The sequence below is a fragment of the Lemur catta genome, chromosome X (genome assembly GCF_020740605.2).
Source record: "Lemur catta isolate mLemCat1 chromosome X, mLemCat1.pri, whole genome shotgun sequence".
Lineage (NCBI taxonomy): Eukaryota > Metazoa > Chordata > Mammalia > Primates > Lemuridae > Lemur > Lemur catta.
The window spans coordinates 35,542,650-35,569,754 of record NC_059155.1 but is presented as its reverse complement, the minus strand read 5'-3'; the positions used below and the strand labels follow the sequence as shown (position 1 = coordinate 35,569,754).

Below are 27,105 nucleotides of genomic sequence, written 5' to 3'. Positions count from 1 at the left end.
TTCAAGGTAATGAGGAATCATGCCTGCAACTTAGTCTCAAATGATTCAGAAACAAAAAAGTTGCATGCTTGTGTGTGTGTGTGTGTGTGGAGCAGGAGGAAGAAGAGAAAGATTTAGATAGAAGGATAAAGCATATGGGAAAGTTTTACCTCATTGGTAAATCTGGCTAAAGAGTGTATGAGTGCTTTTATCCTATTCTTCCAATATTTCTCTAGGTTTGAAATTATATCAAAACAAAGGTAAAAGAGAACAGCATTTGCTCTACATTAAAAAGTAGATAAAACCTCGGCAAACTTGGGCCACTGGGAGGAAGACAGAGCCTTGGTCTAGGACTGGATTATTTGCAGCAGTGAGCAGAGGAATACTGCATCAACACTACCCTTGCTAAGGAGTAAAATTCGTAAGTTACTCACAGCAGCGCAGACTCCTGTCAACAGTTGGGGTGATCTTGTTGACGAGCCAAACGTCTTCTTCCCAACTAACTACATTTCCATCTAAACACTTCATCAACTCCTCATTTTCCAGGATGTGGTCCCAGAGTTGAAAGTAGTACAAGCTGATGGGAAAGCTAGATCCCACGCTATTAACCCGGCTGTCTCCATTCTTGAGAAAGTGCCCTAGGACCAGAGTCCCATTAGGTGTCAGGTTTTGCAGTTGATCCATTACTACCAGTATCCTTTCTTTATTCAGGAAGATCTCTAATCTGCCCTTCTCACCATCCCATATCAAACATACTGTATGCCATTGAAATGGAGTCAGGTGGTAATGGATATAAAAGATCTTGCCCAAACTGTATAGTATTAGCTGCTGATGGTCTCCTGCAAGTCCAAGGTCTATGTTTTCTCTTCCCAGGAGGGTGTTTTTAGTAATATAGGAGAAGGCCATCCAATATCTTGTGTTGTCATCCATGAGTGCCAGGTCAGTGCATGCTGTAAATCGGCTGAGTTCAGGAATGGTGCTGTTCAGGCTTACATATGTGTCACCTCTTTCATAAAAATCCAGCTTTTTGCCTTTTAGTGAAAGCGTATCTGTCCCGATTTGGAGAAGGGGAAAGAGAAAACAAATGAAATTTCAGTGAAAAATTTTTTAATCATCTTCTTTGGCAATATAGTCAAATCCAGATTATACAATATAATTATGAGTCAATACTGGTGCAAATAAGCAAAAATAGTAATATACAAAAATCATCTCTATTTGACATTGACATGTGATTTTTTTTTTTTGGCAGAAGACTTTCTTCCTAATTATATTTTGTCTGGGCTAATATGAAAAGTTAGATTAGTGTTCCCGGAGCACACACCAGCTGGACAGTTTGGAGAGGCAGTTAGAAGTGTATGGCTAGTTGGGGGGGAAGAGGCCAAAGAAAAGGCAGCTTGGAATTCAAATTTGCTACACATAATCCTCACTCATATAATCAAAAGAGAACTATTTCCGCCCACCTAACTGCCTTATTATATTCATGGGGCAACAGCAATTTGTTTCTCCAATGCCTTTTCCTGAGCCAAATTACCTGATTTATTCTGTCTCTGGAGACTGCTTCTCACTGAAAGGCACTGACAAAGGCCTGAAGGATGACCGGCTGGACAATACTGAAGCTCCGGAACTTCTGTTTGTACTCAGGAATGGAAGCGATGGCACTGCCCTGAGTGCATCCTTCCTTCCATCCCCTCACTAAGGGGGCTTCAGCGGCTTCAAGTTACTCTCTAGATGGCCCTGGACCCAGTTACCACTATGCTCTGGAGTCAGACAGCCTGGGTTAAAATCCCAGCTCTGCATCAGCTGTGTAACTTTGAACAAGTAACCTCCCTCCTGATGCCTCAAGATTTGCTTCACTGAAATGGGGATTCGGAGCCCCAGTGCTGTATGTCTGCCCAACTCTAGGGGGCACCATTCACATTAGTCTGTGCCAGATAATAGCCCCTACCTAATGACCTTACAAGATTATTTGAAGATTAAGCGAGATGATGTATGGAAAGCCCTGTTAAACATTGCTGAAGGACATGTCCAATGGTACAGTCCTTTGGCAGGCAATTTGGCAGTATCTATGAAAATTAACATTGGCTATGCCCTTTGTCTATTGATGAAAGGTGACATTATCACCACTACAAACCCCCAGGCCACTAGGCAAATATGTGAGGATTGCCAGCCATCAACCTAGTCCAGTCTCAGTACGACCTGAGCCAAACCAAAAAGAGTTTTATGGCAGAATGGATTTGTAACCTCTCCCTGAATTAGAGTTGTAATGTTGGGACCACTACTTTAAAACGGTGACAGGCTTAATAGCACACTACAGAGGCTGGCAGGAAGTAGCTCCTTCCCTGCTTCTGGGAGATGTCCCTAGATGAAAGCTTCCAGATATTCTCTGGCCACATGGTATTCTCTCCCTCCATTCCCCTACTGTACATCCTCCAAAAGCGAACAACCCCACATATATGCCTCCCCACACACACACTTACCTGTACACATGCACACTCATGTGCGGGAACTCACACTGTCCACTTGCCAGAGAGTATTTCCGAACCGTCCATTGGTGGATGGGCCAATGCTTATTTCTATCCCTGGCTTATGTGATTACATTATCTTATCATCTTTTATGTGGCTAATAAATCAAGAGTTAATCCCACAAGATGATAATTGCTATGAAACTGGTCTCAATTATTGTTCATTAACATTGCTTTTCTGTTCAGCCCTCCAAAATGACGTCAAATACAACACTTAAGGCCTGGTTTTATGGTGAGCATAAATCTCCAGGGCTTGCTTGTCCCTTAAAAGACTGTATCATAATCTTATATAGTTCACAGGGGCCTCTCCTCTCTGCAGTATACTAATTTAAAACCAGTAGCCAAAGGACAGGAAAGAGCAATTTACAAAAGCAGAAATATAAAGGCCAATAATATAATAAGATGCCAGCTCACTATTTTTTAAGCGCAAATTAAAACAATAATGAGATGCCATTTTTGCCTACTAGATTAATAAGATTTTAAAAGACCGAGAATACCCAGCATTGGCAAGCCCATGGGGAAATGAGTCCTACTTATACACTGCTGGTAGGAGTGCCAATTAAGTAGTATTTTTAAAGGGCAATTTGCCAATATCTATAAGAATTTTAATTGTGTGCAATTGTGTGTATACTGTTGACCCAGAAATTCCATTTCTATAAATTTATTTTATACAAATATATACACAAAGATGTGAGTATAAGGATATTTATTGCAGCATTGTTTGTAATCAAGACCAATTGAAAAACCTGTATGTCTAACAGTGATTAGTTAGGAAAATTGCTACCTCTATACAATGAAATATTAAAATAAACAAGGAAGTCCTATGGAGTCATGGAGAGACTTTCAAGGCTTCATATTATGTGAAATGGGAGGTATATACATGCAGGTATAGTATTTTCCTATTAAAAATAGAAGAAAAATATATGTGGTAGAATAAGCATATAAAAAATCTGGAAGAACACGCATCAAACCATTACAAATGATTACCTTTAGGTGTGAGATTTAGGGGGATTTTTACTTTCATGCTACTTGTTCCAGTAATATTTGCGTGTTTTAAAAAAATCATATATTATTATAATCAGAAAAATAAGAGTAGATGGATGGATGGATAAATAGATAGATAGAACCACTTGTGGCCTTACTTGAGATTCTGCAGACAAGAGGTAAATTCTGCTTAAACATGAGAAGGCTGGGCATGGTGGCTCATGCCTGTAATCCTAGCACTCTGGGAGGCCAAGGTGGGAGGATCGCTTGAGCTCAGAAGTTCGAGACCAGTCTGAGCAAGAGCGAGACCTCGTCTCTACTAAAAATAGGAAGAAATTAGCTGGACGACTAAAATATATAGAAAAAATTAGCCAGGCATGGTGGCACATGTCTGTAGTCCCAGCTACTTGGGAGGCTAAGGGAGAAGGATCACTTGAGCCCAGGAGTTTGAGGTTGCTGTGAGCTAGGCTGACGCCACGGGTGACAGAGCGAGACTCTATCTCAAAAAAAAAAAAAAAAAAAAAAAAAAAAAAACACATGAGCAGAAGTGTGGTGTAGTGGAGTCCGAAAAGCCAGATTTGAGTCCCAGATTTGTTTCTTACCAGCTGTGTGAACATAAGCAATGAATGCAGGTGAATGCTCTCAGGACAGTGTCTGGCGTATAGTGAACACTATAAAAATGTTAAATAAATAACTCACGTTACTTCTCTGTGCCTCATTCTTCCATGGCAAGATGGGAATAATTACCTACCTCGAAGGGCCATTATAAAAGATAATGCAATAATAACGTTTAGGTTATGTATGTGAGAATGTGTATAAACTGTGAAGTTCCCATGTCAATGGCAGCTGCGATGTTTGCCAAGTTCACTAATCAAAGCCTCTTTCTTCCTCCACAAACTCTGTTGCACCCTCATACATGCAAGCACATCTGCCCAGAGCCCTCCTACAGCCTCTGGGCCCCCAGCAGGGCTCTGAGGAGGCCGGGCTATGACAAGGCACAGAGGGGCTCTGCCCTTCTGTTTGGCTACGCAAGCAGTGTTCTCTGCCGGGCCTCTCAAGGGCTGGCTTCAAAGGCCACTTGTGTCCTTGCATTTGATTTCGCTATCCATTGCAGATGTCTGCTTGGATGCTGCCATCTGTTCCCTGGCAATTTTCAAGTCCAAATTGCCTGATTGCTCCCCTGAAGCATGTTCCCTCTTGATCTGACTCCTCTGGGTCTCTTCATCTCTAGCCCCTGTTTGCTTTTATTTTAAATTACATTTATTGTTTTCCTTACTTTAGAAAAATAGGTATTTTTCCATTATAAAATTACATGTCTTTTAAAACAAAAAGTGGAAAGTATTAGGAAGTAAAAAGATGAAAACAAAATCAGCCAGAGGGTCTTGCCATGCAAAGGTAAACACCACTAAAATTTCGGTATATTTCCTCTGACTTTCTTTCTGTGCACAGGTTATGTTTGTTTCTATGAGGTTGAGATCATATTGTATGAAAATTTGGTTCCCTGTTTTTCTCATTTAACATATAACATTTTCCATGTTAGGAAAAGTTCACCATAAACCTCATTTAAATGGCTATGTTACTGCCTCAGGAGCATCAAGCACCATTTTATTTGTACTGGAAAATTTCATGTACGAAGATTTACCATTTTAACCATTTTAAAGTATACAATCCAGTGGCATTTAGTATATTCACAATGCTGTGCAACCATAACCATTATCTATTTCTAGAACATTTTCATCATTCCGAAAGGAAACCCTGTACCCATTAAGCAGTCACTGTCCATTTGCCCCTCTCCCCAGACCCTGGCAATCTGTTTTCTGTCTCTGGATTTGCCTATTCTGGGAATTTTGTATAAATGGAATCATATAATATGTGGCCTTTTGTGCCTGGCTTCTTTCATTTAGCATAATGTCCATCCATGTTGGAGCATGTATCAGTACTTCATTCCTTTCCATGGTTGAATAATATTCCATTGTATGGATATACCACATTTTGTTTATTGATTCATGGGTTAATGGACATTTGGGTTGTTTCTACCTTTTGGCTATTATGGATAGTGCTGCTCTGAACATTCATGCCATGTATTTTGTTTGAACACAGGTTTTCATTTCTTTTGGGTACATACATAAGAGTGAAATTACTAGGGCATATAGTAATTCTATGTTTAACTTACTGAGTAACAGCCAAACTGTTTTCCACAATGGCTGTGCCATTTTACATTTCAGCAATGTATGAGGGTTCCAATTTCTCTACATCTTTGCCAACACTTGTTGTTTTCCATTTCTTCTTCTTATTATTATTATAGCCATCCTAAAGTTTGTGGAGTGGTATCTTGTTGTGGTTTTGATTTGCATTCCCCTTATGACTAATGACATTGAACACTTTTTAATGTTCATTGGCCATTTGCATAGCTTCTTTGCAGAAATATCTATTCAAGTTTTTTGCCCATTTTTAATTGGGTTGCTTGTCTTTTTGTTGTTGAGTTGTATGCATTCTTTATATATTTTGAATACTAGAACCTTAACGGGTATATGACCTGCAAATATTTTCTCCCATTCTGTATTGTCTTTTCACTTTCTTGATAGTGTCTTCTGATGCACGAAAGTTTTTAGTTTTAATGAAATCTAATTCATCTATTTTCTCCTTTGTTCCTTGTTCTTTGGTGTCATTTCTAAGAATCTATTGTCAAATCTAAGGTCATGAAATTTTCCCCTTATGCTCTCCTCTAAGAGTTTTATAGTTTTAGTTCTTACACTTAAGTCTTTCATCCATTTTGAGTTAATTTTTGTATATGGTGTGAGATGGCAGGGTCCAACTTTCTTGGCACATAGTAGGCCTTTTGTAGCTGTTTACTGAATAAATGGTTGTGCCCTGGGATAGGTGGAGGGCTGTCCCCTGTGAAAATGTATGTGGGTCAAGCATCTGGCATAGAATGAGAAGTTCTGAACTGCAAACTGAACTTGTGCCCTGCCTTCTGTTTTAGGGAATTTTTGGCAAAAGATCAGTGGAGAGTTCTCTGTCCCTACCAGAAGCATTTTAAAAGTCAACAAGTGAAAGATTTAGAACTGTAAGAGACAGACAATCTGAATGGCTTTTTTTTTTTCCTTAGCAAAGTCCCTTTATTTTCTACTGAAAACAGCATTAAAGAAATAGCAGGAATATTCTGTACTGGCTTTTCTGCCCTTTCTTGGCAAAGTGTCCCCTTAAAATGTTAAAGTGTTTCAAAGGTTGAGGGACTGAGATTCCAGGAGCACTGTCCTGCACCATCGCAGGAAGAGTGGACCAATGAAGTTCTTCCATGGTCAGGCACTGTGGGCATTGTCTGATCACTGTTTCTCCCCCATAAGGTAACATGCTTTCCTCTTTTTAATCCTGATCCAGAGAGCCTGACAGAGCATCAGTGTCTGTGTTATTATTATAGTTTTCTCAGGCTACCATAACAATATATCATATACTGAGTGGCTTACAGAAATTTATCATGTCACAGTTTTGGAGGCTAGAAGTCTGGGGTCAAGGTTGGTTTCTTCTGAGGGCTGTGAGGGAGAAATGTGCTCCATGCTTCTCTCCTACTTTCTAGGAGTTTTCTGGCAATATTTGGTGTTCCTTGGCCTGTAAGCTCATGACCCCAATATCTGCCTTCATCTTTGCATGGTGTTCCTCTGTGTATGTCTGTGTCCAAATTTCCTCTTTTTATAAAGACACCATTTGGGCCGGGCACAGTGGCTCATGCCTGTAATCCTAGCATTCTGGGAGGCTGAGGTGGGAGAATCGCTCGAAGTCAGGAGTTCGAGACCAGCCTGAGCAAGAGTGAGACCCCGTCTCTACTAAAAAAATAGAAAGAAATTATCGGGACAACTAAAAATATATAGAAAAAATTAGCTGGGCATGGTGGCACATGCCTGTAGTCCCAGCTACTCGGGAGGCTGAGGCAGAAGGATTGCTTGAGCCCAGCAGTTTGAGGTTGCTGTGAGCTAGGCTGATGCCACAGCACTCTACCCAGGGCAAAAGAGCGAGACTCTGTCTCCAAAAAAATAAATAAATAAAGACACCATTTGTATTGGACTAGGGGTCCACGGTACTGCAGTATGCCCTCACCTTAAGTAATTACATTTGCAATAACCCTATTTCCAAATAAAATCACATTCTGAGGTATTGAGGGTTAGGACTTCAACATATGAATTGTGGGAAGACATGATTCAACTCATAATACTGTGTAAGGCTCGAGGTCTAGCTGACCACCTGGCAATACCTATCAGAGAAGGGAGAGGAGGTAGAACAGATTTGGGGAAAAGTGCCCACCAGAGGCATTAGTTGTCTTTGTTTAGACTTTAACAGCAGTCCCCAACCTTTTTGGCACCAGGGACTGGTTTCATGGAAGACAATTGTTCCATGGATAGGATGTAAGGGGGCAGGGTGGGGAGGCAGGGCTCAGGTGATGATGCTCGGCCCTGTTTTCCTAACAGGCTATGGACTGGTACCATGTGGCCCGGAGGTTGGGGACCACAGCTAGAGAATCCAGCCATTCTAGGGGTGAGCACTCTGCCAAGGGCACTCCATGACTGCTTCAGATGGGAAATGTACCACCCACCCATCAAAGGGGGCGGTGAGCAGACACTCATTTACCTATTATATGAAGCCTTTACCTGAGCAAAGGGTCATCTGGCTCTTAGTATCACAAATCCTTGCAAATCAATGTTCTAGAGCACTGAAAAACTTTGTAGACCAGGTTCTGGTCTAGCAGACTTACGGCTGTCTAATTAAATAGAATAGATAGGCACACAACACTGGGGAGCTCCATTACCCACGTCACCATGGCCGTAATGTGAACAACCACAGAGAGCCAGAGTTACTATCTGCCACACACTGCCCACACTTCCCTCTGGTCTCTTGAGTAACCAGGCTAATCTATAGATAAACCAGATCTGCCATATATAGAAGCATCCAACCCTGAACCTCATTTCTGTCACAAGTCACAGAGTTATCCAGTGCATCCCCTCCTTTAGTACCCAGGCTGCTGACCCCATGTGTGGCCTGCCAAGAATTCTTCTTGGAACAAGAGGCAGCAGAATTACCCTCACATGGGTAATGTGATTATTCCTTCAAATCTTGGATTCAAGCCCCTGTTTCACCCAACAAAATGGATGCCGTTACTCATAAAGCCAGAAACCCCTTGAAAATTACACTTACTCAACAGTGATGACCATTGAGCACCGACCATGTGTCAGTGTTAGAGTAAGCATGACACACAAGGTCCCTGGCCTTGTCAGTGTACATTCTAAACAAGTAAAGAAGACCATTCTTCTAAGCTAAGTATTGCAAGAACGGAAAAACAAACACCACATGTACTGAGTGTTAGACTCGAACTGATTGATCAACACTCATGTGCATATATGGTAGTAAAATTCAGCAGAAACCAAGCAGGTGGGAAGGGGTAGGAGGGGACAGATAAATTCACACCTAAGGGGTACAATGCACACTATCTTGGCGATGGGCACACTTACAACTTTAGCTTAAATGGCACAAAAGCAATTAATGTAACCAAAACATTTGTACCTCCATAATACTCTGAAATAAAGAAAAAAAACTACAAATTACAAAAAGTGTTCTAAAGGAAATTAACAGGCCTATGAACTAGGTAATGGCAAAATCAGGGATGAGAGGAATGGGAATTTCTACATTAGGTAGGATGACTAAGAAAGGCCTCTCTAAAGAAGAATCATTTTAGCTTAGTCCTAAAAGATGAAAAAAGAGCCAAGGTTACAGATATTTGGAGTAAGAGGGACCCAGACACGGGTAATAGCATCTGCAAAGGCCTTTTGGTGGGACCACACTTGGCATCGTCAAGGAATAACAGGAAGCATATGTGTCTGGAGTGGAAGGAGAGAGAGGAAACATGGTAGGAAATGAGGCCCAAGAGGCAGTGGGAGACCAGGTTGTGTAGTACTTTTTAGGTCTTATTAAACACCTTGAATTGTATTCTAATTGTCATGGAAACTTATTGGCAAGTTTTTAGTGAGAGAGTGGCATGATCTAACTTGATATATGAAAGGATCACTCTGGCTGCTGTGTTGAGGGTAGACTGTAGCAGAGCAAGAGTAGAAGCAGGAAGACCAGTTAGGAAGCTATTAAAGTCATCTGAGAGAAGATGATGGTGGCTTGGACCATGGTGGAGGCAGCGGAGGTGGGGAGAAGAAGGAGGAGGAGGAGCAGGAGGAGGAGGAAGAGGACGAGGTGGAGCAGGAGGAGGAGGAGGAACAGCAGCAAGAAAGAAAAGAAATTATCAGATTTGGGATATATTTTAGAAGTGGCATGAACTGAACTCAATGGATTAGATATAGAAAGTGAAAGAAAGGGAAGAATGCAACATGCCCATGAGGTCTGGGTAATGTTGTGTACGGAAAAACCATTTACAGAAGAGGAAACACTGCACATTATTACCTGGCAGTGGAATTAATAGGCCCTCTCCTTCCCTACCAAGGTCTCTATGTTGTGATGCCAACGGCTCCCATAAGCCCTGGACTGCTAGACTAACCCAAAAGTGCCTAGGTAATAAAAATCCAAACCAGGGATCTTAGAACCCTATCCATATCTGGGAAATGAACAACATGAAAAAAAAAACAGCATTTCAGACCTATTCTTCAGCCCATGCAATTCCCCATCAATATTTTCACTGTTGATGAAGGAAATTTCTACAACTTATTGGCCTGAGGCAGAGTATAAGGATTGGTCACCCATATAAATGACATATTCAGTCACTCCAAAAACAGGCTACTATATGAACCTTTCTCATCTGTCCTATGCTGGCTACAAAAGCACCATGGCTGTGCCAACTCAAGGAAGTATGTATCTGAGAAAATTAAAAAGAAAAAAAAATGTGTGCTTCAGAGTCTGGAAGGTATAATTTTCCAGGTCAAAAGTTCTGAAAATTGTCAGACAAAATGTTCTTGCACATGAAGGAATGCTCAACGTCATCAGTCATAGGGAAATGCAAATCAAAACCACAGTGAGGTATCACTTCACACCCACTAGGATGCCTATAACCAAAAAGACAGACAATAACAAGTGTTAGCAAGGATGTGGAGAAACTGGGACCCTCAAACACTGCTAGTGGGCCAGGTGTGGTGGCTCATGCCTGTAATCCTAGCAGTCTGGGAGGCCAAGACGGGAGGATCACTTGAGGTCAGGAGTTCAAGACCAGCCTGAGTAAGAGCAAGACCCTGTCTCTACTGAAAATAGAAAAATTAGCCAGGAGTGGTGGTGTATGCTTGTAATCCCAGCTACTCAGGAGGCTGAGGCAGGAGAATCACTTGAGCCCGGGAGTTTGAGGTTGCTGTGAACTAGGCTGACGGCATGGCACTCTAGCCCAGGTAACAGAGCAAGACTCTGTGTCAAAAAAAAAAAAAAAAAGAAAGAAAAAAAAAACACTGCTAGTGGGATGTAAAATGATGCAGCCTCTTTGGAAAATGATCTGTGAGCTCCTTAAAATGTAAATCATAAAGTTACATATGACTCAACAATTCTACTTCTAGGTATATTCACAAAAGAAATAAAAGTGGCTGGGTGCAGTGGCTCATGCCTATAATCCTAGCTCTCTGGAGGCTGAGGCGGGAGCATCGCTCAAGGTCAGGAGTTCAAGACCAGCCCGAGCAAGAGTGAGATCCCTTCTCTACTAAGAATAGAAAAATTATCCAGGCATTTATGCTGTGCGCCTGTAGTCCCAGCTACTTGGGAGGCTGAGGCAGGAGAATCACTTGAGCCCAGGAGTTTGAGGTTGCTGTGAACTAGGCTGATGCCACAGCACTCTACTCAGGGCAACTGAGTGAGACTCTGTCCCCCCCACCAGAAAAAAAAAAAACTTGTACTCAAATATTCAAAACAACTCAAATGTCCATCAACTAATGAATGGAATAAAATGAGGCTTATCCATAGAATTGAATATTGTTTAGTAATAAAAAGAAATAAACTGCTGATAATATGCTACACATGGATGAACATTTTTTTTTTTGAGACAAAGTCTCACTCTGTTGCCTGGGCTAGAGTGCCGTGGCATCAGCCTAGCTCACAGCAACCTTAAACTCCTGGGCTCAAGCGATCCTCCTGCCTCAGCCTCCCAAGTAGCTGGGACCACAGGCGCATGCCACCATGCCTGGCTAATTTTTTCTATTTTTAGTTGTTTAGCTAATTTCTTTCTATTTTCAGTAGAGACAAGGTCTCACTCTTGCTCAGGCTGGTCTCGAATTCCTGTGCTCAAGCAATCCTCCCGCCTCAGCCTCCTGGAGTGCTAGGATTACAGGCATGAGCCACCGCACCCAGCCCATGGATGAACCTTGAAAACATGATCTTAAGTGAAAGAAGCCAGACACAAAAAGCCACACATTATATGACTTCATTTATGCAAAATGTGCAGAATAGGCAAACCCATAGAGACAGAAAGCAGATTAGTGATTGCCAAGGGCTGTAGTGTTGAGGGAGGAATGAAGAGTATGGAGTTTTTTCAGGGGGCTAATGAAAATGTTCTGGAGTTAGATATTCATGATGGTTGCACAACTCTGTAAATATACCAAAAACAATTGAATTGTATACTTTAAATGGGTGAATTTTATGGTGTATAAATTATATTTCAATAAAGCTGTTTAAAGTAAATGTCTTGGCCGGGCACGGTGGCTCACGCCTGTAATTCTAGCACGCTGGGAGGCTGAGGCGGGAGGATCGCTCGAGGTCAGGAGTTCCAGAACAGCCTGAGCAAGAGTGAGACCCCGTCTCTACTAAAAATAGAAAGAAATGATCTGGCCAACTAAAAATATATATAGAAAAAATTAGCCGGGCATGGTGGCGCATGTCTGTAGTCCCAGCTACTTGGGAGGCTGAGGCAGGAGGATTGCTTGAGCCCAGGGGTTTGAGGTTGCTGTGAGCTAGGCTGAGGCCATGACACTCTAGCCCAGGCAACAGAGTGAGACTCTGTCTCAAAAAAAAAAAAAATTAAGAAAAAAGTCAAAAGAAGTAAAGTAAATGTCTTTTCATAAAGGGCCAGTCCCCACAACCTTCTGTAACAGCAGTGCCCAATAAAACTTTCTGTGATGATAGAAATGTTCTTTACCTGCCCTGCCCAGTGTGGTAGCAGCTAGCCACCTGTAACTATTGAGTACTTAAGAGATGGCTTGTGTCACTGAGAACTGAATTTTAATTAATTAAAACTTAGCCATATGTTGCAAGTAATTACCATATTGGACAGCTCAACTCTAGGGTTTATACAGAAATTTAGAGTTTCTACTCAAAGTTTATCCTCCACTTTTGCTTTCACACCAAATGAGTTTCTCAGGAAAAGATGGAGCTTTTCCTGAACCCTGGCTACACAAACACCTATCATATGAAGAGCTTCTTTACCTTTATACTCCTACTGCATCCTGACTGACCCCGACCTAGTTGGTCTCTATAGCATAAGGATTGATTTTCTGACATGGCTTTGCTGCCCTCCTGTCTCAAAAGGATTCCTGGTCAGGTTGTCTTGGCATATGTGAGAACTTCTCAAGAAAGTTGATTACAGCTCAGATCAACTATCCAAAATAGAAGCAAATGGTACTCACTGTCAAGGCTGGCTGCCTTCAGCACCGTATGATCATGTATCACAAAACTCTAGCCTCCCACCTCAAGAATGTTCCAGAACATGTTACACTCTTTCATCCAGCAAAGCCTGTCTTACTCCATCCACTTGGCATGTGAGGGGGGTATGTATGTGTGTGTGTGTGTGTGTGTGTGTGTGTGTGTGTGTGTGTGTGCATGTCATGGGGGAGACTTTGGAACAACTACTCTAGCCCTGTGTCTTTAACCCATACCTACCCACCTACCCATCATGCAGTCATTACATAGCCAATAGCCAGCACCAGTAAGAGAAGGGAGCATGTTATGGACTGAATGTTTATAGCACCCCCAAACCCTGCCAAATTCCTATGTTAAATCCCTAACCCCCAATGTGATAGTATTGGGAGGTGTGGTCTCCAGGAGGTAATTGGGTTTACATGAGGTCGTGAAGGTGGAGGCCCCATGATGGGATCAGTGCCCTTATAGAAGAGAAAGAAAACAGAGTTCTCTCTCTCAGCCATGTGAGGGTACAGGCAGAAGGTGGCCATCTGCAAGCTAGGAAGAGCACCCTCACCAGGAACAGAATCATCTGGCATCTTACTCTTAGACTTCCAGCCTTCAGAACTGTGATAAATACCTGTTGTTTAAGCCACCCAGTCTACGGGATTTTGTTTTGGTAACCTGAGTAGAGTAAGACAGAGCACCAGGAAACCAAGTACTACTTACAATCTAAGTTCTAGGTCCTCTTCTCTCATTGATGCTTTATTCCTTACCTCCTGCTCCATTCTACATCTATCCAGCTCCTGACATCAGTCTTTATCCCTTGTTCCTGGCCCTGCTTGCACCCCCTTGGACTTTAATACAGATTTGGTTTCTCCTTCATGACCCTTCATATACTTCTGTGGACACAGTTTTGCTCTTAGCTGTCTCCATCCAGTCAGAGCATCTCTGAGTCACCCTCTGTTTGATCTGACCTTAAGCTCTCCCCCACAGTGATCCTCACAGTTGAAAGGCCAGTGACTCATCTGGAGCCTGAAGGAGACTGAAGCTTAGTTATACTATTGTTTCAAGGACAGAGTATTTTTTTCCAGGAAGAAAGTGATGAATTTCTCACCAATCAAAGAACAATTATAGGTAATTGTTTGATAACCTAAAAAATCATTGCCATGACTCATGAGGAAAACCTTGTGACTGCTTTAAAGTACCCTCTGTGGGTTTAAAATCTGCACATCTATCATAATTTTCACTGACCAATGACATTCCTCACAAAACCCATCTAAACTTTTCAGTACCACACACCCTTCCACTTTTTATTCCATGGCTATACTAAGCTTTTCTTCCTTCCTTCCTTCCTTCCTTCCTTCCTTCCTTCCTTCCTTCCTTCCTTCCTTCCTTCCTTCCTTCCTTTCTTTCTTTCTTTCTTTCTTTCTTTCTTTCTTTCTTTCTTTCTTTCTTTGTTTCAGAATTTTATGGGGGTACACACATTGTGGTTACATAATTTGCTTTTGTATAGTTTGAGTCAACATTAAAAGTGTGCCCTTCACCCAGATAGTGTGCATTGTACCTGTTAGGTGTGAATTTGCCCATCCCCTCCTCCCCCTCCCACCTACTTGATTTCCCTTGAGTTTTACTTCCATATGTGCACATAAGTATTGATCAATTCTTTCTAATTTAGTACTGAGTACATGTGGTGTTTGTTTTTCCATTCTTGTGATACTTCACTAAGATCGAATGTTTACACTAGACTCTTATATCCCTCTATTCTTAGATTACTCTATTCCATGCCCATGACCCTTCACAAAAACCCACTAGAGTTTGTGTCATGTAAACCACCACCATATAGATGTTCAAAGTTTTATATTTGCAAATTGCACTAATTTATTAAATCAGCACATATGTATTGAGTGTCTAACCTGTGTGTCGAGACCTGTGTTTGAATGCTTTGGATAAAGAAATGGAGAAAATAGAGTTTCTTGCCTTTTAGGAAACAGGCTGAGGAAAGATGAATCAACATCTTAGCAGGTAGGCAAGGCCAGGTGACAGAGCTGCCACTGTGCCCTATGGGCCCCATTTCAACCTTTATTATAAAAAAACATGGTTTCCCATCAGACTCTGCATGTGGCAAGAAGCCAGTCAGTATTAGTTGTTCATAGTGATGATGATTTGATATTTTTCCAGATTAGCTCTCAAATCTAACAACTGTTCAAATTAAACCCCAAGTCAATTTCATTAGGAATTGTCACTCACTAGCATTTGTGACCTTTTGGCTAAAGACTAATGTGCTGAATGAGGAATGCTAGCAATTGAATTTACTTAATGTGGACAAGATTGCAGTTTTCCAAGACAACCTTCTCTTTAAGTCCCCAGATTATCAGCTATTTCAGTGAATGGTTTTATCTACTCACTACAAAATAGAAACAAAGAATCTATCTCCATTCCTGTCACAGAGTCTAGGCAAGGTCTGGGCCCTTCCAGAAAATATGTCTGTCTGTCATTGTGCATCAGTTACTAGCTGTTGCCATACCTCAGTTTCCCCATCTGTGTTCTATGATCATTGCTGGATACATATAATGGAGACAGAAAGATGTTATTACAATGCTCCAGGAAGCTTTAAATAAAGCACTATGCATGAGAGGAAACAGTCCAAAAGAAAACCCAAATCTTCTGTTAAGTGTGCATTAGCCTCCAAACGGCATTTCAGAGTTGCATTAAGACATGTCAAAAACAGTAGTTCAAACTACTGCCTGCTTGAGGCCAGTTTGCCATTGGTCGTGCATAATACTGAATGAACGCACTCATTTGCTGAGGCTCCAGCTTGTCCTACAGCCATATTAACCAAAAGGAGGCCATTGAGGGGCAGCCCAGCAAATCTCCACTGGTAGTATTTTTCAAATGGTTTATTTCTATAACCTACTGTATATGAGACATTGGAAGAGATAATAAGAATACATTTTCTTACCTGAGAGAAAGATAAAGCTCAACATGAGAAACAATCCACAAAGCCTCTGATATATGATGTGTTCTTTCATTGTCTAAATCTGTATTCAAAAAGTCAGAAATATACCCAGCTCAGAGTCAGAACGAACAATTCCTAAGTATATGTTACCGCACTTCTCCTTCTTATCCCACCTAAGGTTTTGTCCCATTACTTAAAGTCATGTTAGCCAACCCCAAGATAGACGCTTACCTGAGTTATTCAGCCTGGCTGAACCCTCACTGACTAATTTATCTGTATAGTCACTCAATAAATTATATTGACTCCCTGCTATGTGAAGACACTGTGGCATCCACTGGGAATACAGTGCTGAGAAGACAAGACAGATATCTGCCTTTATGGGACAAAGTTAGCCCAGTAGAGAAGACAGACACTAAATGCAAAATTACAAAATGTGATGCATTCAACCCTAATGCACATCACTTCAACCCAACTACTTGCAGTTTTAATGGTCCTAATTTTTTGAAGGAACACAATGCAAGAAGATCTTGCTGACAAATGTAACTCATCAAATCATTCCTATTTTTAAAGAAGATCTGATTAGGGAAACCTGACCACCATTTCATTCCATTCACCCAGCTTCTCTCCTTAATTAATTGTAACTAAAACTTCTTATTAGGGAAACACACTGAAAACTCTCCTTCTCTCCAAACAGAAATGGTGTTAAAATGGCAAATCCTACAGAAACATATCACAGAAACTTGGCAGCAGGGTGCTGATGGGCATTTTCTGATTTTAAATAAAACATACTTGTGAATGATTTACTACTGATTTAAACATTTCCTTTTCTATAGGATAATGCTACATATTATATCTCTTTCCACTTGTAAGTGGGATTTGGAGTGAATAGACTCACTTTACATTTAATGTAACAGAAGCCAATCAGGAAATCAAATGAATCTTGGGCTTGCTATGAGCGCCAGCCATTAATCAGGCTCTTCATATTTACCAAGTGTTCTACTGCCATTCTCATTAGAATAATAAGGGAATTTGTATGATTTGGATGGATTTTCTAAACTATGAGCTTAGAAGTAAAGGGGTGTCTAAATCTTTTATGACTTTCAAGATGAAATGCAGCTTAAATTTATAGTGCTATAAGAGGACTAGACTGAGAATCAGTAACTGGCTGTGAGACCATACATATTTCTGTTCCTTAATTTCCATGGGCCTCAGTTTCCTTATCTGCAAAAAATAGAGATAATAATCTGCCTATTTCCCAGAGCTGCTCTAGAAGAGGATCAAATGAGATGATATTTTGAAGGCAATTTTCAAAGTATAAAGTGGATATGATGGATATGATTGCTATCTATGAAATGGAATTTTCAGTAGCAAACAATCCAATTTATATTTTTCTTACATTTCCTCTAAACTTTTATAACAATTCCAAGGTATGCTTAAGAAACTTACCTGGCACCCAATAAATAAATCATGGGGCATTCACACAAGAGAATATTATGCAGCCATTAAAAGGAATAAGGTAAATCTATATGTCAGGCATGAGAGGTGGATTGGGAAGGCGGGGGCTTGAGGACTTTTCCTTTATATGCTATACCATGATGTACTGCTTGATTATTTTACAATGATAATACATTACTTATATATTTTTTTTAAATTGAAGGAAAGGAGAAAGGAAGGAAAGGAGGGAGAAGGAAGGGAGGGAGGACAGGAAGGAAAAGAAAGAGGAAGGAAGCATGGGAATTAATTAGGTTTCCTTCATACCCCCTACAATTCTATACTATTTCATTATTTTACAGTGAGCATGCATTACTTTCATAATTTTGAAAAAATTGAAAGAAAGAAGTGAAGGAGGTAAAGTAGAGAAAGTGGTAGAAAGAAAAAGGGTGAAGATTAAGGACTTGTATCTTATACCTCATACTATTACTTGCAATTTGGTTCTTTTATGATGAGTGTTGGTCACTTTTAGAATTTAAAAAAATTTAAAGGAAGAAAGGATGGAAGGAGGAAAGGATAGAAAGGAAGGGAAGGAGGGAAAGAAGAAAGGAAGGGAGGGAGGAAGGAAGGACGGAAGAGAGACACTTACCTGAGAACTGGACTCCTTCAACTTCCCACCCCTAAATGACCGGATCTGGTCTCTAAATCCCTATGTTTGATGTGAAATGGAAGAAGCAGAAAACAAGAGACTCATTATCTGCTGGCCATGTCTCAGTCAACTTCTTTTCTGGATCAAACCAGCCTCTCTGCTCTTAGCTTTATGGGGCTTATTGACTCAGGTAGATCCTCTTTTTGTGGCTTGCAGCACGTCATGGGGCTGCTCTCCGAAGCATAAAATCAGCATGAGCAAAGTTCTCAGGTTATTACACACCTGCAATAACCCATTAATTTGATGGCTCTTTCCCAGTTTTCAGTAAGGATTATCTTCAGTTCCTACTTGATTATTACTTTAATTAAACTGGATATATTAAACAGCTATTTGCTCATTTCACTTTATTGAGTAAATGGGGAGTGAGAGGGGTGGTGTTCAGAACTATGAGCAGAATGCAAAGGCCAAGAAGGCATTAACATGTTCACATCTCACACTGTCTATAAGGTGAAGCCAGTTGTTTAACCTCACTGGAGATCCATTCTTCAAATTGCCTTGAAAATAAATACATTTACTGAACTGGTTTCATGCTATTCTCAAGATGGGTGTGTAGTTTTGGTCCCAGAAGGTGTCACTACAGCCCCTTTGGGGTGATGGAAATATCACCAAATCCCATCAAGGATTCAAAGGTGAACCCTGTGAGCCTCCATACTTCTCAGATGAGGACCCTCAGGTCCTAAGGGTAGAATGACTTGCCCAAAGTCATAAAGCTTGTGAACGGCAAAACAGGACCTGGAACCAAGGTCTTCTGACTCCCAGAGCAGTGCATTTGCCTCTCCATCTCATGCTTTAAATGGAAAAATGCAGTCAAATAGGAGGCGGACTCAACCAATCTGTAGGCCAGGATTCTCCACAGTGGAAGAGGGAAGGAGGAGGTATATCAGAATCATCCATGATTCACCCTCTCCCCAAGTCCACAAACCTTGATCAGTATAATGAATTAGAGCCCAGGCTTTGCAGAAAGATAAACTTGAGTTTGAATCCCATCTGTGTGACTTAAGGCCAGTTCCCTAACATCTCTGGAGCCCCCAGTGTCCTCATCTATGAAACATGGATAATGGAACTCACCTCATATTGCTGCGAAGATTACATGACACAACGTGTGTAAACTGCTTGGCCCAGTGCTCGGCACCAGGTTCTCGTGCCATTGCTCCTGTCTAGGACTCCACTGCTTCTCCTTTCCACTAGACACAGGGCTTAGGTTTTGTGATCTGCCCACTTCCCCCTATCCCTGCAACAGTATCACACAGCTTACAAGAGGATGCATAGCAATTGCCAAGGAGCATCTGGGCGTTTCCTTGGCATTTGTTTATATTTCACACCATGTCTGCTTATTGATCTGTCTTACCCCATAACACTAAGCTCTGGAAGGGCAGGAACTCCATGTTATTCAGTGGTTCACACACAGCCTGGCACATAGAGGGCGCTCAATCAACATTTCACAAAGGAATGACTGCCTGTCCCCCTTAATATAGTGTAAGCTTCCTGAAGACAGGGAAACATATCTCTATTCTTTTTGTGCCCTGCCCCAGGAGTTAGCTCAGTGCCTGACACATAGTAGGTGCTTAACGAATATTTTTTAATTGAAAAAGAGAATTTAGAGAGGAATATATTCATATATACTTGGAAATGTCATAAAATTTTCTTTGGAAGGAGACCCTGGTGAGAATAGTTGCCTCTAGAGAGGGAAACTGAGGGGTATTGGTTGGGAGGGAAACTCAGTTTTCACTGAATATGCTTTTGTACTGTTAGAATCTTAATCGTCTACATGTGTTATTTTTTTCCAAGAAAAACACTGTTCTGTTAAAAGCCTAATGTAGCAAAAATAAAATAATTGGAAAGTGAAACACACACAAAAAAATGAAGAGGTTGGGACTCTTTGGTCAGGGAAAAAATGCCACCTGGGAGGGCTTCAATGGGTGGCTTCCATCCTCTGGAAGGTTATAAGGAGAATGTTGACCATCTGCTCCCCATATCTACAGAGTAATAGGAAATGGACTGATACTGATGGGAGATGTAGGTTAGACATAAATAAGTCATTATTGATGATAGGAGCTAATAAACACCAGAAAAGGCTGTCACAGGATATTATGAGCCACCCATCCCTGGAAACTCAAAGGCCTAGATAGCCATATGGCTCTGCTCATTTACTTGTCCTCCCGCAGAGAGGGCTAAGCTGAATGACTTACTGTGACTCTGTTCCCTTTCTTTCTTTTTTTTTTTTTTTGAGATAGAGTCTTTCTCTGTTGCCCAGTAGACTGCCATGGCGTCAGCCTAGCTCACAGCAACCTCAAACTCCTGGGCTCAAGTGATCCTTCTGCCTCAGCCTCCCGAGTAGCTGGGACTACAGGCCTATGCCACTACGCCCGGCTAATTTTTTAAAAAATATTTTTAGTTGCCTAGCCAAATTTATTTCTATTTTTTCATAGAGACGAGGTCTCGCTCTTGCTCAGTCTGGTCTCGAACTCCTGAGCTCAAGCAATCCTCCTGCCTCAGCCTCCCAGAGTGCTAGGATTGGCGTGGAGCCACCACATCCAGCCATGTTCCCGTTTCTGACACTAGAAAAGACCCTTAATTTGTTGAAGGTCCAGGGTGTCATCATTCCCTCTTCCCCTTCCTGGTGTGAGCAACCCACCAGGCCAATTGGGGGTGTAGTGATTTCCATACAGCATGGCCCCCAAACTCAAGCCAGCTGTTGAATTCTGGGCTCGACCACAGAAACAGCTAAAGAGTCCAATGCTGGAGGAAAAAAAAAACATCTGTGCTGGCAACTTCCTAAGAGATTTTGAAGGACAATTTTAATTATATTTGGTTGTCACTTTAAACATTACCATCCGAGTGATTGCCTGCTCATTGCCATTCCTATGCATACCTTCATACATTTACTACATATGTAGGTATCCTTTAACAATACGTAGTATTATTTTGTATAATAATGCTGCATGTTTTTAAACATCACATAAATCTGCATGCTTTTCCACATGATGTAAAAGGTATCATACCACGAGAGAGGCAGTACAGCATAGTAGCTAATGAAACACACTCTGAAGCCAGACTCCTTGGGTTCCCTAATATCTCACTGCCTCAGCTTCCTCATCTGCAAAATGGAAATGATGATGATGATGATGATGATGGTATTCACCTCTGGTGTTTTATGATGTAAATGAGATAATATACATAGAGCATTTAGAACACTGCCTGATACATAATAATTGCTTTATTATTAGCTACTATCATTTATTCTTCTGGAACTTATTTTTCAAGCTCAACAATATTTATTTAGTCAACAAACATTTGAGTGCCCACTATGTACAAGGCATAATTCTAAGATGCTAGGGACTGAGCAGTGAACAAAACAGATAACTCTCTCACCCCTCAAAAAGTTGATGTTCTGGTGGGAGTAGACAGACAATAAACAAGAAAAATAAGTAAAACATATAACATATTAGAAGGTGAAAAATGCCATAGCCAAAAAACGAAACGAGAAGGGATATAAGGATTTCTGAAAGGAGGGTGGGGAATGCAATTTTAAATGGGGCAATCAGGGACGTCCTCATTGAAAAAGTGACATGTGAATGGAGACCTGAAAGAAGTAAGGGAATGAGCCATGGGGCTGCCTGAGCAAAGAGCCATCTGGGCAGGAGGCAATGCTCTGAGCACTGCAGGGTGCTTGGAGCCTTCCTAGGAGCAGGATTGAGGTCAGTGTGCCGGGAGCAGAGCGGTGAGAGAGGAGGCAAGAGAGGTGACAGAGGCCAAATCACACAGGGGCTTGTAGGCCATTTTAAGAACTTTGGCTTTACTCTGGACAAATGAGGAGCCATTGCAGGGTTTTAAAAAGCTTTTTATTTTTGGCCGGGTGCAGTGGCTCATGACTGTAATCCTAGCACTCTGGGAGGCCGAGGCGGGCGGATCGCTCATGGTCAGGAGTTCGAGACCAGCCTGAGCAAGAGCAAGACCCCCGTCTCTACTAAAAAATAGAAAGAAATTATCTGGACAACTAAAAATATATAGAAAAATTAGCCGGGCATGGTGACGAATGCCTGTAGTTCCAGCAACTCAGGAGGCTGAGGCAGGAGGATCGCTTAAGCCCAGGAGTTTGAGGTTGCTGTGAGCTAGGCTGACGGCACAGCACTCTAGCCCAGGCAAGAGAATGAGACTCTGTCTCAAAAAAATAATAATAAAAATAAAAAATAAAATAAAATAAAATAAATAAAAAACTTTCTATTTTTAAATAGTATCAAACTTATAGAAGTGTGAGAATGGTATGAAGAACTCTCACATATCCTTCACCCAGTTTCTCCAACTGTTAACATTTTGCCACGTTTGCCTTAATCTCTCTTTACATATATTTTTGAAGTATAATATTTGAGAGTAAATTGGAGACATAATGTCCCTTCCCTCCAAATACTTCAGCAAGCATTTTCCTAAGAACAAGAATAGTTTCTTACGTAACTATGGTACACTTATCAAAATGATGTAATACTATCTCACATCCAGTCCACATTTATATGCAGCCAACTTTCTTTCTAATGTCTTTTATTGCATTTTCCCCCTCTGACCCAGGATCCAATCTTGTATCCCACACTGCTTTTAGTTGCCATGACTTTTTTTTTGCCTCCTTTAATCTAGAAACGTCCCTCAGTCTTTCTTTGGCTTTAATGACACTGACATTTTGGAAATGCACAGGCTGGCTATTTCATAGAATATCCCTAAATTTGGGTTTGCCTAAGCTTTCCTAATGGTTCATGTTATGCATTTTTGGCAGGAACAGCACAGAAGTGATGATGTGTCCTTCTTGGTGCATTACATTACATCAGGATACACATGATGTCAATTTGTCCTATTATTGAGGGTGTTAACTTTGATCACTTAGTTAAGGTGATGTTTGCCAGATTTCTCCACCGTAAAGGCATCATTTTCCCATTTGTAATTTGTAAGTGACCTGTGGGGAAATACTTTGAGTTTGTGTAAATATCCTTTTCCTCCTCCAACCTCCAACCAATAGTTCTAGCATTCATCGCTAATTTTCGCCTGATGGTTACCAAACGCTGATTTTCTATTTCCATCATTTTTCCACATTTATTAGTCAGTTTTCTATGGAAAGTAAGAGTTTTCCCTTCTCTCATATTTGTTCATTCATTCATTTTTATCAGTATAGACTGATGTATTACTATTTTAATTAGTGGGTTATAATCCATTACTATTATGTTGGTGCTCAGATTGTCCCAGATTTGTCCAATGTGAGCCCTTTCAAACTGGCTTTTGTGTCCTTTTGGCAGATACCCATGATTCTTTGAGCACTTACTTACTTTCTTGCATATGATGCTCTATATTTATCTTGCACTTTTCCCTGCCTCGTACCTAGAATCCACCATTTATCTAAGGACCGGTTCATTTTAAAAGGAAGTAGTGTCTAAAAATCAAGATCTGAATAATGCCAGAGTTTTGAGCAGAAGAGTAACATGATCTGACATGTTTTAAAAGGATCCCTCAGGCTGCTATGCTAAAAATTGACCCTAAGGGGACTAAGGAGAAAGCAGGAAGATGCATCTGTGTTAATAGAGTAGGCTTCTTTCTCTGCAATGCAAATCTTACCATGCCGTTTTTCTGCCAAAACTCTTTGACAGGTTATATCACTTATAAAGTTAAACCCCTGTGGCACTGCAAAGAAAGCTCTTTCATAGTCTGATCTCTTTGGTCTTCTCCACCTTCATCTCCCACTGCTCTCTTTCCTCAAATCCTCTATTCTGCCTGATAGTGAACCATTTGGAGTTTCCAGGATGCACCATTGTTTCACTCTTCTCTGCTTTTGCAAATTATCTTCCCTTTGCCTGTCCCCTCATTCCTGGACCATCTTATCTTTCAGGACTCAACACAGCTCTTTTTCTTCTGTGAAGCCTTCCCTGGGCAATTCCCTTCATTCGCATCCCAATCCAGGTATAAATGATTATTCAGGCCGTTGTGTTATCATACATTCTGTCATGGAAACATAGTGCCTCTCGTTCAGTCACCTTTCTGGACTCCTAGGAGAGGAAAAAAATCTCCTTTTGGGGTTCCTTTTGTTCTAATGTATTAAGGATGATGATTGGCTCTCTTGGCATGAGGACCAAGGAAAGTTAGGTTCGCTAGGACCTGGCCCTATAACACAAGGGAAGCCCCAACGCTGGAGGGCCAGAGTCCTTGAGACTAAAAAAGGGTAGCAAGACTTCCAGGAGAGCAGAGACCTTCTCAGATAACCCTGTGGATATGAGTAGGTTGGACTTCACAGGCACCTGGGGCACAGGGAAGAGGGAGGCAGGCTTGGCTAGCTAGAAGACATAATTTGGTTGAGTTTTGAGACTTTATTTTTTTTTTCAGACAGAGTCTCACTCTGTTGCCTGGGCTAGAGTGCCATGGTGTCAGCCTAGCTCACAGCAACCTCAAACTCCTGGGCTTAAGCAATCCTCCTGCCTCAGCCTCCCGAGTTGCTGGGACTACAGGCATGCGCCACCATTACCGGCTAATTTTTTGTATATATTTTAGTTGTCCAGCTAATTTCTTTCTATTTTTAGTAGAGACGAGGTCTCGCTCTTGCTCAGGCTGGTCTCAGAACTCCTGAGCTCCAACGATCCACCTGCCTCTGCCTCACAGAGTTCTAGGATTACAGGCATGAGCCACCGCACCCAGCTGAGTTTTGAGACTTCTATAAGAACATGCTCACTCCCTTAGTGCCCTCCATATCTTTTTTTTTAGTTTCAGCATATTACGGGGGTACAAATGTTTAGGTTATGTATATTGCCCTTGCCCTGCCCCCCGAGTCAGAGCTTCAAGAGTGTCCATCCCCCAGACGGTGCGCACCGCACTCATTATGTAGGTATACACGCATCCCCTCCTCCCCACTCCCATCTGCCACATATGTTATTCCTATACATACACTTAGGTGTTGATCAGTTAAAACCATATCTTATCTAATCAATAGCCTTCTTCCTCTTGTTATCTGACCATGAGTTAAGGTCATCCAAGTAGGTCATACCCTTTAAGCCAGCTGGAAATCTGTGTAAGATACCTTAAGTTAGTCCTCCTGAAAAGGTTTAACTTTTGGAAACATTTCCTGCAGAGTTTTGAAGATGAATCTCATTAGCAGTTCTTGGAACCCATCAAAATCCTCTAGTGTCAACACACTCCAGTCAAAGACTACCAGGAACACACCCGTAGTTGAACAAATTGGGTTTATTGCTTGTTGCAACAAGAGAAAGCACACACCATGGGGAATCATGGGCAATACAGTAAGAGGGAATCAGAAAAAAACTTATTACGGGATTTACAGTTTGGTTGGGTGATTTGGGGATGGTTTGTGGAAGTGAGGGTTTGCACTAGATTAGGTGCTGTCAGAAAGCAAGGACAATTTCATCACTGAGTATCTCAGAAAATTCTTATAACTAGGGAGGGCAGACTAGAGCAAGACTAAAGCTGTACTTGGTAAAGAAGCAACAGTCACTCATATTAGCCAGGAGAAGATGTTTGGCATTTTGTGGGCTGCACGCCAACCTTGTTTTTGTCTGTGCTTAGACAAAATTATGAAATTGCTTTGTTTTGTTTTGCTTTATCATGATCTTAGAGTAACTTTATCTGACACTGGTATTCTGTGAGATTGTTAATGTCCAATAGGAGAATAACATGGTCTAGCTGTGAGTGCCAATCCAGCTTGTACCAATATTAAGGCCTAACAATGAGTATCAGACCAGTTTCTAGATGTGAGGGGCTGCTTCTTTCTATCTCTTTGGGCCAAGGGCAGATGAAGTCATGCTGCAAGACGTTACTTCAGGATATCTAGATTTCCCCCATTGCTGATCAGGCGGTTGTTTAGAGAATGTAGTCTGTACTGGGACTATGGTTAGTCCTTCCCACTTGCTGTAGGATGAGTTGCTGCATTCTCTGATGTGAAAATGGCTGCATAGTAAGAAATCAATATAAAAAGACTCTGGGCAGATTGCATCAGCCAACTGCAAGACAAACATCAGAAACATACGTCAGTAACAGGTCTCAAAGTTAGGGGAATAGATTATGAAACCCAGGCAATGAAAACCTATCCCAGAATCCAACTGAGTCTATTTGAGACAACTGGGTACCTTTTTCTTTTAGCCTAGTCACAAACTATTCTGCTTTCCCTGTAGTACCTACATAAGTGTAACAAGTAATATTTGCTATAGCACAAACTCCCCCTTGGCTAGCTAAGAGGAAATTAAGGGCTATGTGATTGTCTATGGCAACTCTAACTAATGAATTTAGACCAATTTTGGGGGCTTTCAGAGCAGAAGTGTGTCATTTATGACATCCACTAGTGTCAGAGACAAGTTTCAGACCACCTTTCTAGTTGTACTATGCTCACCATGGAATGGTAGCTTGCAGTGTAAGCATAAGGGGGGAATCAATTCTCCCTCTTGGGAGTTTTCTTAAGTAACCTCTTTGTCTCATTATGGAGTCTTCTTGGTGTCCTTCTTAAGGAGACATGATCCACTTGAAGGTCAGTAGCCTTAAATCTCTAACGATTACCCTTAATACACAGGATAAGGTAGTGTGGGGCAGGAGGTATAAGGCTTCCTTATACAAAAAGGTATATAAGGAATTATATAAGTAGTAGGACCCTAGTGGAACACAGGTGTATTTAGAGTATAACTATCATTTACTATTAATAAAATAGCAGTGAGCCAATATGTAGCTCTTGAGATAGACAAATCCCATTAGTAGAATTAAACAATTCCTGCAAAGAAGATTGAAGAGAACAAACTAACCATTGCAGCCAGAATATTCCCAATATTAGTGTCCATTACTGATTGAGTAGGCCTTGCTGACAGTATTAAGAAGCATTTTGTTGCTGTGAGGTCAAAGTCCAATTTTTATAAAACTAGAGGTTGGGATCAATGCTGTGAGGGAATCAAGTACCAGAAGAGACCTGTAAAAGGGAA

The 27,105-nt window shown here is 41.2% G+C and overlaps 1 protein-coding gene across 1 annotated transcript in view; it reads right to left on the bottom strand.

The window, feature by feature from the left end:
• ADGRG4 (adhesion G protein-coupled receptor G4) overlaps positions 1-18,241 on the bottom strand; it is a 102,832-nt gene extending 84,591 nt beyond the window's left edge. The window contains exons 1-2 of the mRNA XM_045538837.1: positions 18,101-18,241; positions 16,024-16,102 (exon numbers count right to left, since the gene is read on the bottom strand). Of these exons, the coding sequence (XP_045394793.1) occupies positions 16,024-16,093 (70 nt within the window). The 5' untranslated portion in view covers positions 16,094-16,102; positions 18,101-18,241. The remainder of the gene's footprint in view (positions 1-16,023; positions 16,103-18,100) is intronic.
• Between the last annotated feature and the right edge of the window lie 8,864 nt (positions 18,242-27,105).